A 15,684-nucleotide genomic window follows, 5' to 3' on the forward strand; every position below is an offset into this window, starting at 1 on the left:
CACAAGTCTTTCAGTGTAATATAACTAGCTGCTGCTGCGCAGCGCGCCTGCGGAGCTGGTGTGTTTATACGAATGACGTCGTTATATCAACAAACGTTAGGATTGCCAAGAATCATTTACTCACGGTATACATGTTATATGTAATTACCGTCTTTGTTTTCCTAATGATTAGGTCCATTATGCGACACTTTCTGGTCGCCTCCTGTTAGCAAGGGTCTTTATGAAAGCTGTACATGTGTAATGGAAGAAATGAGGTGCCATTTTTACCTTCTCCTCTCCGTAAATTCCGAAGAGAACTAACTTTCCCGTCCATTCAAAAACTGGACAGACATGTTATAGGATAGTCGTGCGCATGTCACGTGACGGTAGAGTTCTCATTATCTCCGTGGTAAAGAGTTACAATATCACACTTGACAGTCAGTGGCAAGAAGGCCTAAACATAGTCAACGCCAATGTTTAATAGATTTAGAAAACTATGGGATTACGAGATGACTGTTTACCCCAAGAACAGAAAATATCAACTGTTTACTGAAAAGGAATATACAAACTGTTTACATTATCGGAAAAATATAAACAACTAATAAAACTGTTTACATTATCCACCAATGGATTGGTCTAAGCCATATAAAAACAGTGTACATTTTCAACGCATGTCGAAAAAACCCATTGTTTCACGGGCCAAGGCAGAAAGATCATGAGTTACGCCATTGGCGCGCAGGTCAGGCAGAAATAAAACAGTTATATAACAAAAACCAGTTGGGGATGACTATATTTAGCGCAGAAACTATAAACTGAAATTGAAATATAAACTGTTCACCTTTTTGAGATAAACTGTTTACATTATCGAGCCGGAACGAGCGGCCTGTTCAGGAGAAAAAGTATGTGTGTGTGTGTTTGGGGGGGGGGGGGGGGGGGGGGGGCTAGGTTTGGAGTGCACCCAACCGTTCGCTGGAAATGATAGCGACGAAAGAGGTAGGGAACGAGGAACAAATGGGGGGAGGCCAAAGCCAATGTGGCAAGAAGGATTAGGAGGAATCCGTCCAATTTGCGATCCGAAAGGAAACGTGAATACAAATTACAATAAAAGAAAAGTATAGAGAGTTACTTTCATCACTCTCCCTTTCAATGTGTTTGTAATGGTCTCTCACTAATCATGTGCCCTTTGTTTTTGTTCCGTTTGTCTTTCTAGATAGTCTTTACCAGACTGGATACTCCGACTGTAGGGAAAATAAATGCAAGGAGAGTTTGCAACCATAGATTGTATTAGCAGGCTCCGAGGGGGAAATTTTAACCTTCCCGTTGACTGAGTCCCCTGGCAAGGAGGGAGGATTTTTTTTACAAATTCTACGACCCGTACCTCCGTAGGAAGACCTAGCCGAAACTATCAAATTGCTAGGCTAAATGTACCTAATAATTGACGCCTTACCAGCTACATGTACCTAGTGGATGTTATCTATTGTAAATGCAGCTCTCATTATTGTGTATGTAAGTGTACTAAAAAGGTCAGGCTATCACTTTTACTGATTCGACCCCTGATAGTACAAGGGCACACACAATCCCCTAAGATAGATTGTAATCTTTCTGACGTATATACTAGGCGTTACACAACACTTGACGGTCTAAGACATGTAAATTACTCAAGAAAGGCCCTAAGAAATAGGGGATGAGTTAACAATCTCTTTTGAACTTATTAAAAAAAATAGCTGTACCTGTTGGCTACTCTTATTGGCCGTTCCTAAGCAACATATATCCTACCTGCTACTTGTTTCCGATTGTCGGATGTGTTTTCGTGACTGCTGTCCTCAGCTGAAATCCTTCCATTTAATCTCTCCTACATATATGAGGCCGAGTGATAGACTTATATATATGTATGAATGCAATACTATAATGTAAATGTGTCCATCCAGTGGCTGTGCTACCCATGCGATTGTGTTTTGTTTGGGCTTGTGCTATCATGCTGGATGTAAAAACGACAACCCTCTGCCACACCTAATGCTTAAAAACTTGTTTAGTGTGTTTGATAAGGAATCATTTTTATTCACTCAGTCATTGGCTACAGGTTGCTGTTCGGAGAATCACACTGGATGGAAAAGACGAGAGAAGGTACAAGGCAAGGATGGTCTAGTGGTGTTCGCGCTGACAGGAGAATAAGAAGCTGCGTGCAAGAGGTAGCCATGGTAATGACGTCTTCTCATGACTATACGAACTTTTGAAGAGGCTTGCTACAACCGGTTAAAGCCATATTCCCGAACAATATGTTTAGAAACTATAAAGGGGTTTTCCCTCTTGATATGCTGACGGCAATCAGTGGTTTAATACATTACATGTCGCTGAACGGCAAACTTTAAACTGAGTATTTCTTCACGCCGTTATTGGTATTTATAGTTGATCAATACACTAGTATATGTATATACTGACCGTCTCTACTGTAAATTCCATCTACTTAGCAAGGCATTGGAGAGTGAAGAACTTGTTAAGGCCTTTAAGTGCTTTATTGGAACATACAAATATATGTACTGTCTGCTTTTATTTGTAATGTTTATCAATGTATCAAACGAAAACAAATTGTGAGTAAATTGACATGTAAATAATTTTTTATCATTGTCACTTTTGATGGTCATAGCTAATCAATTAACTATGGATTTACCGGCAGCCCTACTGCAATTATCATTCTCTGATCGAGCACAGCTGGGAAAAGTTTTAAAAAAAAACGTTGTCAAAAATTGCTATATTTGTCTATCCATGACCAAGAAGGTTAAACTGAGAGGTATGAATATGTTTTTTCTGTTTTCATCTGCAACTTTTCATCCCTTAAAAAACAGGTGACTCTAATTTGAAACTGCGCTGTGAATTCTACTTTATTACTTTATTTCATTTATTTCCATGTACTCTGTTTTGAGGATTTGAATAAAATCCAATGCGTTTCCACTTTAGGCGATGCTGTATCGTGTTTTATAACCACTCTTTAGTCACTCATCATCTTGAGTCAAATGACTCAAAGTCGCCCATTTTGAGCCAAATGATTCAAAGTCACCCGTCTTGAGTCATTTGACTCAAAGTTGCCCGTTTTGAGTCAAATGCCTCAAAGTGGCCCGTTTTGAGTCATATGACTCAAAGTTGCCCGTTTTGAGTCAAATGCCTAAAGTGGCCCGTTTTGAGTCACATGACTCAAAGTCGCCCGTTTTGAGTCAAATACCTCAAAGTGGCCCGTTTTGAGTCACATGACTCAAAGTCGCCCGTTTTGAGTCAAATGCCTCAAAGTGGCCCGTTTTGAGTCATATGACTCAAAGGCTCCCGTTATGAGTCAAATGACTCAAAGTCCACGAATTTTCACCTTCAAATTTCAGAAACCAACCCCACATGGCTGGACAATCAAATCTCTGTTTGAGTCATTTGACTCAATATGTCCCGAATATCTAGATACACATTTCTTGGATTCCTCAATAACAAGCCTAAACGGCTGCAATTCTGTAAAATGAACAACTTCATATTCTATTTTTCAAGTCGAAAAAAAGGGAATAAAATTGATTTTCCCTTATTATTTTGGATTCTGTTTACAATATATTTGTAGTATATAAAATGTGTGCTTTGTTTTGTAAGATTGCTTTGAATATCAATCAGGAAAATGCACATGTTACAATCTCCCTTGATATATAACGTTTCTACTGCATTCTGTTAATTCTATTTCACACTAGTCTTGTAAACATGGCGTTAAGTAATTAGATTCAACTGTACTATTCTATATAATTATCACCGACCGAAGATGATCACATCAAGTTAAGTAGGTCGTAAAGGAATTGATAAATGAAGTACGTGGTAGACATTGATGTTTCAAACATTAAAGAGCATAAGACACCAATGACATCAACATTAACAATTTCCTGAAAGTACATAAAACATAATACTATTGCTTAATAACATAGCATTTTTACAAAATATTCACACTTCGGATGGTATAGAACATCCAACCATCAAACTTCTTCCCACCAGGTTACTACATTAATCAGTGACTTACCCAGTCATGACGTCACAATGAACATGGCAGCCGATTTGGACCTTAGCACTGCAGCTCGAAAAGAACGTTATTTTTACAAGCAAACCGAATATTAGATATTGTTATGTTCCCTTTTTGAATGTTATCACCATAATTAAACACTGTTTGCTCATCAAGTAATGTTTTTCACAAGCCGTGGCGTAAGGTTCCGAACCAGCTGTCGTGTTCATTGTGACGTCCTGATTGGGCATTATTGGTCACTGATTAATGTAATCACGTGGTGAGAAGATCAGATAAGAATAAAGAGCTGGATCCATGTCATGTAAGTATGGTTTCTGATGGTTCAATGTCAAATAACATCAGGAGGGTGTGTATTTCTTGAAACTCCTAACTCAGATATAAAAAAATCTTGTATTTTGGTGTGTTATGCCCTTTAAAGGTTGATAAACTTAATAAAAGATATACAGCATCATAAGATAGAATTTTATGTCAACTTTCCAAACAGAAAGGTAATACACAAACAGTTCGGAAACTTAAATTTGATCACTCGTTTCTCCGTTGTTACTTTACAATTGAACAGTATTATCAATTTTTGAACTTACACAAAAAAGTAGCTCCTGTTCTCAAACCGTGAATGTACGATTATAACAAACGGAATATCATTGTTCGAGGTAATAGACAAGCTTTCCAATGATGTACAATACAATAAAATGCACTGGATACCGTATCTATGGAGATCTGATCGACATCACATTTCCGTTTTTTGTGTGCCTATTAGTCTAGCTACTCTAATCTGCATGAATCGTAAGACCGCTGGAGCCGCATGAATCCAGTTTAGAACTTATATTCAAATTGTCGCTCGTAACCTTCCATGTTGTTCGACTCAACTTCTTGAATTATCATTGTTCAAAACTGGGCATCATTCATTGAGAATAAGAAAAAAAAACTAGAGTTTTACTACTCCATACTTTTCGTCACGCACAGCCTCTGACAAAGTGTTTGGGCACATTTTTAACTGAATAGAACGATTTTTTCACATTAATATAATCTCAATAGAATTATTCTACGTTGTCGTATGTATGTGTTTCAGAGCTCCGAGAATTTGTCTGCTAAATTACATTGATATTCAATTTATTTAGGTATAAGTCAAACATATTTTTGAAATTCAAGAACAGAGATTTCTTCAATTCGAGATGAGATAGTGGGATGAATTGGTTTATTACTACAGGTACATAAGATAGCACACTTAAAAGAACATAATTATAGCCCTACGGCTAAGTTGCAGTGCACTACGATGCGCATTGAAATCACCTTGGAAATGTTATATGAAGAGATACTGATCACAATACTTACATCCAAATACATTAATTAATTAATTTAACACACGGATTCGTTGCTCACAAGGCGCCCAGGAGCTATACACAACATCGTAGAGTGGCATGAAGCGAGAAGTACGACATTTAAACTGACTGAAGTTGTGCAAATTGCTTAGCTCCCTGCCATGTGACACGCCCCTGCGTGGGGTTAGCAACTGATTGTCGTACACTTCAACACTGATTAACTAGTTACTCATTCTAACTAGTGTGTACGAATGACTTGTCCAAAAAAATCAAACATGTTGTCAAAATGAGATGAAACCCCGCAATGTCGTCACCTTAGTCAGCCGCACGGCCAGGTAAAACCGTTCTACACACCTGTAAAGGACCACAGGAAGAATAGCTACAGTAATATTGTATAAGGTAACTGTGGATCTCAAGTAAATTCAGAGTCAAAGTTAACAGAAATGAAATCGTTGCTATTGTGTAAGAATTTTACGATTATACTTCCAATGAGGGTTTTGTCTTCACAACGCATTGGTAACATGGTTCTTTATCCGTCTTTATCTATATATCTCTTTCTATTATATCACCTGACGTCATAGATTAGCTATCTGTCTGTATATACGATTGTGAATTGATTTCTTGTGAATATCACAAATAATTGCACTGGAAGAAATGTCTCACCATCACAGCAGTATATCTTCGTGCCCGTCCAGCAGCAGAGTCCATCTCCACACTTGTCACTCCGCACGTAGCTGCCCCGGTCACAGTCACCAGGGTCGCAAAACACAGCTGTACCTTCCCAGTAGCACGCTGGAACAGCACATGGATAAATCAGCACGGGGATGGAACAGCACAGGGATGGAATAGCACAGGGATGGGACAGCACAGGGCGAGAACAACACGGCGATGGAACAGGTTAAACTCGCTCATGTAAGCAATGCCAATTCATAAATGTGATAACCTAATATTCTTAAGTAAACATGAAATAATGGAACAACATTTAGTATACAGGGCTGGGAAGAGTCTTGCATCTGACTATATTAGCTCCGGAAACATTATGTACAATCATTTTCTCTCCGCAGACCCCATTTCATGTGGAAACGTCGTCTGCGGAGAGAAAAAAATACATATACAAAACAAATTATATTGGATTAGCCTCGCGCGTTAATGTTAAGTCTAATTATGATATTCAATTGACGATAAATACAAATCAAACTGCAAACCAAACCGGTTCCATATTTTCAACAAAAATAAGCTCTATGATAAAGGATAAAATACCTCTATGCTTATTCATATCATCAATTAACGCAAAACATACATAAATGCCTATTATAGATGTGTTACCTGTTGCAGATGGAATAAATGAAATGAGGAAGAAGGATGGATGAAATGGAAAGAACGAAAAGAAGCAAACACTTATATCACTAAATATCTTCAACCAATGACAACATTTCAATTAGCGATTCGGCCAACGAGACATATAGTTGCTGCATGTCCGTCAAAATGGTTTAATTTGCATATCTACGCTTTGACGGAGGTGGACGGGCTATGGGATCGCGATATCGGTGTATTATTCATACAACACAAAAGCCTGTTCGTTAGGTGATGATTGTTTGTGGATTATTATGATTGATAGTCATTTGGCTCTCCCATAAGGCGTCGCCAATAATTTCCTCTTTTGCTGACGTTCCTTGTTGATATTACATTGAACATTTGAGAGTTTTAAGAGGTTCGGCGCGTCCCAGGTCCCATAACGTTAGGTTCGACCCCGGGTACCGCGGTCCACAAAATAACCGCCGTCACAGCTTTAGGTGCAGGACTCACCCTCCAGGTAGGTGGCGCTGGAACCGGAGATGCTACGGCATCATTTCCGTCTCAAAATATCGTGTTTAAAACATTACTTACAGTAACATTTTCCATTTCACTATTCTAAGGTCCATTGTTTTACTCGGAAATGATGCCATATCCCACCAACATGCCAAACTGAGCATCGTTATCCTTTCCTAACGCCCTTCCCATCGCAACACGGTTACGTTCCACTTTTAAGGTATTGATTGATGTGTAGATGTGTAGTCCTTAAATGATATTGATTGATGCGTAGATGTGTAGTCCTTGAAAGGATATTGCTTGATGTGTAGATGTGTAGTCCTTAAAGGATATTGATTGATGTGCATGCAAACATTGACATGTCGAGGAGCTCGCGCAGGTGTAATAACTGATAAATATGGAAGGAGATAATAACACAGAAGTAAAGGTTACATAATCAGACCTTACCACAGACGTCACAATACTCCCATACAGTGCTGGGATCCGTGGTGTAGCACCAAACTCCGCGTTCGTCGTCCGGATTCCGGCAGTAGCTGTGATCCAGTCCGGATGATGGGTACTTAGCATGTGTCCTGTCGTGCGCATGAGGCGTCTGACTGTCCCAGCGTTGACACGTCTTGCCTGTTCCGGTCACAGAGACTGTTCCTCGGTAGGCTGCTCCATCTCCCACCTGGCAATCTCCTGGTTGAACGACTTTAAAAAGAAAGTTATCAACACACGCTGTCTTGGTTTTCAAGTGGGCGGGGTGTCATCAAGTTCGGGATGGGAAGACATCGTTATGAAGGCAGATGTGGAGTAATGGTGATTAGTTTGTCATGTAGGGCACACATTTTCTACGGATCCGCCTTAGTGCCTCAATCAACGACTAGGAATCAGACAAAGCTCTCTGTCGTCAGGGTTATCTCAGGCACTAGGTGGATGTCTTACACGATAGAAGTGTAATTTTCCATCACGATAAACGGGGGACCATTGAACTCCTACCACGCAAAACTACCTCTGAGTGCCAAAGATTACCCCGGGGCCGGAAAGCCCTTCTGCCCCGAAGAGATCCCGGCCAAACCACACGTACAGTAGAATGCAACTGGATGCCAGCTTAATGTCTTCATTGACTAAGGACCCAAAAATGTGTAACAGTCTGGATAGCCGACGTAGGGTAGGAAGTATTATATTAAAGCCATATGTAGATGTTTGAAGAAAGTAATCTATACCAAGCCCTTACCAAGTGACTATATCATATTGGGAACTAGCCAATAGCGAGGCTAGCTGGTGAGAGCAACATTAGCATATTGGTTGAGCGTCAGTTTTGAAGCCAGATGCAGCCTGGGCTCCGAAGGCTAGTACCACGTTTGTCTCTCCGACAGTAGATTGTATATACTGAAGTTATAAATAATAAGTAGCATCTCTCTCTGTAACTGTAAATATCTGTGACCGTAATTATCTGTAACCGTAACTAGTTTTAACCGTAACTACCTTAGACCATTGTATGGACATGTGTAGACCATTGTATACAAGTAATCGACCCAACTTGGCTTCTTATCTCTATAATTAAATAACTTAGTGCCCAAACATCGAAATATTGCAAATGCAACGAATCCGAGGAAATGGGTAACCCACAACATTGAATCATCACGTTTCCACTACGAGCTCTTTCAGCGGAACTCTATGAATACGGATACGTCAAAGTTACATAATCAGACCTTACCACAGACGTCACAATACTCCCATCTAGTGCTGGGATCCGTGGTGTAGCACCAAACTCCGAATTCGCCGTCCGGATTCCGGCAGTAGCTGTGATCCAGTCCGGATGATGGGTACTTAGCGGGTGTTGCGCTGTGTTCATGGGGCGTCTGACTGTCCCAGCGTTGACACGTCTTGCCTGTTCTGGTCACAGAGACTGTTCCTCGGTAGGCTGCTCCATCTCCCACCTGGCAATCTCCTGGTTGAACGGCTTTAAAAAGAGAGTTATCAACACACGCTGTCTTGGTTTTCAAGTGGGTGGGGTATCATCAAGTTTGGGATGGGAAGACATCGTTATGAAGGCAGATGTTGAGTATGATGCTTAGCTTGTAGGGCACACGAGCTGGAAGGGACTAACAGGGCTGTGGTTACCCACGTACTACCGGATGGTAATTGTGTTCTAGATATCGTAGCGTTTCATAACATTGTTTATCACCTTGTAACAATATATAAGATACGTCTCTGAAATATACGCAATGTTGCCATCGTATGCGATATTCTTGGAAATCGTAGCACGCTTTCGTTGCGATTTCTTATACGTTCCTATCACAACATCTCACAAGTATCATTCCCAAATTTGTAATGAGTGATATTTATGTAAAGTTTTATAATTCCTGAAATTTTGGTGACGTCATGACGTAATATGACGTAATTATGACGGCATTGATGTGATTTTATTGGCTAAATAGGGAATTCCTGTAATATCTGAAGGTATTAACGAAAATAGTATGTATTGTTGATTTAAAGGTATACCAGACATATCACGTAAATGGTTACTACGTTGACGTCAAAATGACGTCATTAAATGACGTCACGTGTTGTTAGCGACCCCTTTGGATCCGCCATCTTGGATCGGCCATTTTGAAATTTTCGAAAATACTTTTTTCCACTTATGACCCCAAAAAATTGACTAGAAACGTTTATCTAAATGTTTCTGGTAAAGAAAATGCCACATAGTGACAATTTTGAAGGCGAAAAAGCCTGTTGATACCTTAAATAGTGTAATGGTCCGCCATCTTGGATTTTGACCGATGACGTCATCAAATTAGCATGAATTATGAATATTAAATCATGAAAGTTACATCTCATTACATATGATGCTATACATGTAGGAAAACTAGTGTGGTTTAGCAAGAAAACTTAAGAAATATCATTGTTCTAAAAAAATCTTTGATTTTTGCATTAAATGCCTTTCAGAAACCCGTTGCCATGGCATCACGAAAAATGATAAACTTATACTATCATAAAAAAAGTCACCAAGTTTGGTAGTCGTAGCATATGTCGTTCGGCAGTTATACGATGTCAAAGTTGGCGCGGGCATTTTTACCCCCCCCCCCCAGTCTGGAGAGGGCTAAGGATATGTTCAAACCAACGTACCGATAACGAACTTAAATCTTCAGTGACACCATGTTTAACTTAGTTCTTTCGGTAACCTATAATCTTCAAAACCGCTTTTCCAATGTTATCAAAATCATTGTAGAGTCTTACCTGTAGCGGGTGCAGCTGGGGTGGTTGGAACATCTATCTGCTCTGTTAGAAATCGGGCAACCTTGGCATGAATTTTTTACAAGTTGTTTAAGTTGAGAACAACTATTGAGTTTTTAAAACCTGAAGTTCATTCTGTTTACCTGTAGGTCTCCTGCAGAGGATCATATTTCAATTGAATAATCAAATTACAAAGTGCAAGTCAAACGGCAGACGGTGCAATTGCAGCTTAGGTCGTTTCTTTTGATTTTGTTGACTTCTTATATATGAACAGTCAGAACTGAACCCCTTTGATCTATATGAACATCGTTTAAGGAGTCTTACTGCTGTAACAGTAATCTTGTCTAGTGTTCAAAATAGAACATATCAAATACGGTTATGACCACAATGTAAATCAGGATTTGCACCAAAGTTGTGTGTGGAATTTGAGCTTTTCAAGAAAGTAGTCAGGAGAAAGCACAAGTGACAGAATATGTCCAACTAGCAGATGACCGTTGAGAAAATGTAACTCGATCCACATTAAGGAGTGATTTTGTGTAGTTATGCATACGAGAATGCTTCAATATTTCCATAGCATGTGCGTTAAGCTGTGTGTTGTATGTTTAGTTTGTAGAGAAACCTTATATCTTTGCAACGTGTAGAAGAATATTAGATTGTAGTGGATACCTGCATAAACTTCACATGGAACTACATGTATCATTGTTCTTGCCTTCGCCGTAGGAAGTAGGGTATATTTTTGGTCCGGATTTATGAATTGACGGTGTTAGCGATATAATTCTTGATGCTATGGAGGAATGTTACTGTTGGGGAGACGAAGGTCAAGTTCGAAGATGGGTCGTCCGGGGGGGGGGGGGTTCTGTGTTTGTCGGTTTATTTGTTCGCGGCCTAACTCAAGAGAAATTGGATGGTTCGTGATGGAATTTAATAGGTTGTTGGGGGTCGGGGAACTGAAGGTCAACTTCAAAAAAGGGTTTTCTTGGGGGAGCACACGGTACTACAGTGTGCATTTCTTAATCTAAATTTGGGAGGAGGATAAATCAAGCAGGGTTTGGTGGATTCTCATTGTTTTGGGCAGGCGATGGCGATGTTGAACATAGTGAAATGCATTACATTCAAAGCAGAGCCTTACTTACACAATTATGAGGTAAAGTTGAAATTCCCTTTCAATGAGCTATTTTTGGAATGATGACCTACATACGAGGACACCCACTTCCGAGGACACCATATGGACAGTGTGACTGGCTGGGATTTTGGGGTCAACATGTGGGCAGTGCTTTTCTCTATGGCGCTTCAATACACGTGAACTAAGAACTGTGACATAGAGAGGAAACCCGATTTATATATTGATTATGTAAATAAGGACATGATTTGCTTAATTGGTTAGAAAATGCTGATTTCAAAGTTGTAAATGACGGTAATTTGATACCTGCATTCGGAAGTTAGTTGAATGTGAACATCTTCATACATGTACCGTAAGTTTGCAATCCATAAAACACCTTTCAGACAAACACCTTTCGAACACATCTTTCATACAAGTTAACACCATTTGGCGAAGGTATGGGATTGCCGAACTCTATTTGATAATATTTTTTTGCCAAAACTCCAAAAGACTTCTGCCGAAAAGAAGATAAATCAGAAAAACTTACCAGCAACAGGAGCTATAGTGGGAAAACCATGCTGCGCCATTAAGGTGACCGACTCCCGAATGTTCACAACTCTCACTGTCACTCCATCAATCTTTGTCTTCACTTCTGCCAACCGGGCTGGGAAATGTGCTTCAGTTAAAACTCTTTCGTTAGTAAAAGGCAGCTTTAAAATTCATCATATGTCAAAACCTTTTTTTTTTAAACATAATTACAAAACAATCTCTTGTAAATGGAGGAATGTAAAGACCTTTTAAGTGGGCTGCTTGTAGCGTCGTTATACTGAAGACACTCGTACAACAGCATAGGGCGGAAATACACAGGAGAACTGATGTTTTGTGGAAGGTCCAGAATTCCATCTCGACATTTCCTGCTGATAATGATACGAAAAAAAGATCAGAGCAGAGAATGTTTCAAGTTTCAATAAAGCATGCCGAAAATCAACATGAACACGGTCAAGAAAGAGACTAAGCATTTATCAGCTTCCATCAAATCTGCCTCCTCTCGAAATACAAGGTATGAAAACTAAAAATACGTATATAGAAGTTTTCGTTATTTGCAACAAAACATGTAAAAATTAAATGCACTATATGACAATACATCACACATTTTTCTTCTTTCAGTTCTTTCTTGAAGGGAAAATCGAAGATATTTCCAATTTTCCTTAGATAGCTAAAACAACAAAAATGAACTTGCTTGGTGCGTTTGGGGAATTTTAGAAGTAACTTATCTCAACAGAAATGGGATTAAAACCACGGCATCATTTGCTCTAAACTGTTTGAAAATACTTAAAATGGGAATTGGTTAATAATACACATTTGTATGTGGAAATGCAAAGATGACTTACGAGTGGTCTTTATCCTTGATTGTTTCACCGTTTCGCTATCTTGACACACAACTTACCAAGTAGCGTGTTCCCAGGCAACACCGCAAAGTCTTTACACCACGATCCGACTGTTTTGTGTCCCAGCATCTTCTATGTAATTGGTTTGTAAATTCATTACCTACCTGTTTGGATTTAATTAGGAATACGCAAGAACGGAATGAAAGACCACGATGTGCGCCAGAAGGACAGGGCAAATGTTTTTGTCCGTTAATCAACTTTACTACTTGCCAAATATCTAAAAGCATTCGAAATCGAATTGTCACAGTTAATCAAGCCTTAGCATCGCATATGCCATCTTGTGTTACCTTATGACGTGCGAAACACATGGAAACCGACGCGAACTTTTGAGAAGGCTTACTTGAACTGATTACGAAAAGGTATTTTTAACCACAGTTGATGACAAAGCTGGTCACAGGCGTGCTAAGACGTGCGGGTTATGTTTTCATTAGTGTTTTCGCCGTAAAGAAAAGAGGTATCGCAAGCAGTTTTGTGTTTGTTTGTGGTAATGCCATTTAAAGATAATGCACGTTGGAGACAATAACAGAGAGGTAGTTCAATGTAGCCTGGTATACAAAACTATTATTGTTGCCGAGTCTCTTCGTCATTTTACACAGATAGAACCAAGAGCCTTCGCAGCCATAACAGGGTTGGATATTAGCCTAAGGTCAAAGCTGCCAGGAAGGTCCCAGAAAAGTGACAAAAGGGACTGGCCCCCGTCCAGAGCTTTCCCCACCTGCGTAACAGGAAATTCTCGGTGACAGGATAAGCACGACTCAGTGAACGTCCAAAGTGCCCCCAATGAAAAAAATGTCCCCCCGTGAAAAAGTATCCCCCATCAAAAAGTGATTCTTATGAAAAACACATGTGCACCGTACGCGTCTATTTCAACAATCACATCCACCCTGCAGAAGGACCCGGACCACATACGTTACTGGGTGCTAATGAACAGGTTATTCCAACGCATCGATCCAAAACAAAATCAATGGCAGCTGGTAGTAAACCAAAATAAAAGAAAACAAGAACCCAGCACTCGCCTTATATTCGAATGGCCAGGTTATCCAACAAGTTAAAGAAACAAAAGTCCTGGGCAGTACCCTTGATGAGTGGGACAGTTATACAAAAGTAACGGCAATGAAAATGACCTGCTCATTGGTAATGCTAAAGAAATGTGCAACCTACCTGGACTTGTCACTGTTTAAGCTCCTTACAAAATCCCTCAGTGTCACACATTGATTACTGCTCACCAGTTTGGTCCGCCATTTCACAGAAAAACATTGATCTACTACAAGTCATACAAAACAAAGTAGAACGCCTGAATCTAAACTGTGACTTTAAGACCCCTGTAAATCATCTCCTTGCGTCTTTAATGGCAGACTGTCTAAGAAAGGCTTCTTGTGAACGCTGTCTCTCAGGTCCAGCGAATTTTTACCACACATAAACCAGAAATATTGGAAAGAGTTATTGCGCAATAGACCGCTGTTGGGGGTGATAGCCTATGTGGTCGAAGACACGTGGAGTGTTAGCCTATTTATGACACCTTATATGTTGTTTGTGTAGGAACTCTTCCAGCTGGTGAGAACGTTACAGGCTACGGTGGATGGGTTCCAGAGGGGAAAGGCTGGTGTGAGAGCTATCCTCCGCGACTTAAGAAGTATCGTCCAACGACCTGACTCGTTGTTTGATCCCGGGTCAGCCATGCAACTCGTAGAAGACCTTGCGGCGGCAGCGAAGCGTGAGGGCCATAGAAATTCGGAAGACTACCAGGCTGCGGCCAAAGTCCTGCGTTTATACCGCCATGATCCTAACTTGAAAATCGCTATCCGTGAGGTTTATTCCACTGACGCCACAAGAAAAGTTACTAAAAGAGTAACAGGTATTTTGGGCACGAGCCAGCATAGTCAGCAGCGTCAAAGTGGCCTGGTGACTGTACAACAGGCGGCAAGGATTTCTCACCCTTATCATCAGTCCTATGAGCCACGAATGTTTAACAATAATAATAGGGGTGATAACGTTAGGAGGTGCTACGCCAGTGGAAGTAGTGATCACCTGATAGCCCGGTGCCCTGTGCGTAGGCGACAGTATAGAGGTAGAGATAGGGATAGAAATTTTAATACTTTGTCTGAAAATGTCAAAAAAGACTGAAATGTGTATTTTGTATTCTGTGAGTGAGTGACATTGCACAAAAAGGAAATGTGAAAAAAAAGTTCGACGTGTTTTGGTTGTGGGCCTGTGTCAATGCAGAAGTAAAGGAAATGTGAAGAAAGTTTGAAATATTTAGAAGTAAATGTATAGCAATGCGGAAAGATGAAATGAAAAAAAAGGACTAGAATATTTGTATTGTGCTTGAATCGCTGTATCTGATAGGGGAAATGTAAAGGTCTGAAATGTGTATTTTGTATTTTGCAAGTGAATAACAAGGCAGAAAGAGGAAATGTGAAGAAAGTTTCAAATGTTTAGCAATAAGGTATAGCAATAAGGAAAGAGGAAATGTGAAGAAGAACTGAAATATTTGTATTGTGCCTGAATTACTTCATCTGAAAGGGGAAATGTCAAAAAGGTCTGAAATGTGTATTTTTGGACACAGAAAGAGGAAATGTGAAGAAAGTTTGAATGTTTGGATGGAAACGTATAGCAACACGGAAAGATGAAATGTGAAGAACTGAAATATTTGTATGGTACCTGAATAGTAACAGAGAAAGAGAAAATGTGAAGAAGTTTGTTTTTGTCAAAGGTACTTGTACCGTAATTTGAATGTTTCGGTGTGTAACGGACCGGACTGGATTTGCGAAT

At 39.8% G+C, this 15,684-nt stretch overlaps 1 protein-coding gene across 1 annotated transcript; it reads right to left on the minus strand.

Moving 5' to 3' along the window:
* Positions 1-5,680: 5,680 nt before the first annotated feature.
* Positions 5,681-12,981, minus strand: LOC136426846 (plasminogen-like). The gene is made up of 6 exons (XM_066415566.1): positions 12,912-12,981; positions 12,012-12,128; positions 8,846-9,091; positions 7,591-7,836; positions 5,998-6,126; positions 5,681-5,688 (listed from the first exon to the last, which is right to left on the minus strand). The coding sequence occupies exons 1-6, from the start codon at positions 12,979-12,981 to the stop codon at positions 5,681-5,683; spliced, it is 816 nt and encodes a 271-aa protein (XP_066271663.1).
* Positions 12,982-15,684: the final 2,703 nt, after the last annotated feature.

This window comes from Branchiostoma lanceolatum, chromosome 2 (assembly GCF_035083965.1).
Source record: "Branchiostoma lanceolatum isolate klBraLanc5 chromosome 2, klBraLanc5.hap2, whole genome shotgun sequence".
Classification (NCBI taxonomy): domain Eukaryota; kingdom Metazoa; phylum Chordata; class Leptocardii; order Amphioxiformes; family Branchiostomatidae; genus Branchiostoma; species Branchiostoma lanceolatum.

Bases quoted from the DNA above. Each gene is read 5' to 3' on its own strand.
- LOC136426846 (XM_066415566.1), bottom strand. From the start codon at position 12,981: ATGCTGGGACACAAAACAGTCGGATCGTGGTGTAAAGACTTTGCGGTG. The intron at 12,129-12,911 runs GTAAGTTGTGTG...CACATTTCCCAG, and splicing joins GCCTGGGAACACGCTACTTG to CCCGGTTGGCAGAAGTGAAG. The intron at 6,127-7,590 runs GTAAGGTCTGAT...GTGCTGTTCCAG, and splicing joins GGAGTATTGTGACGTCTGTG to CGTGCTACTGGGAAGGTACA.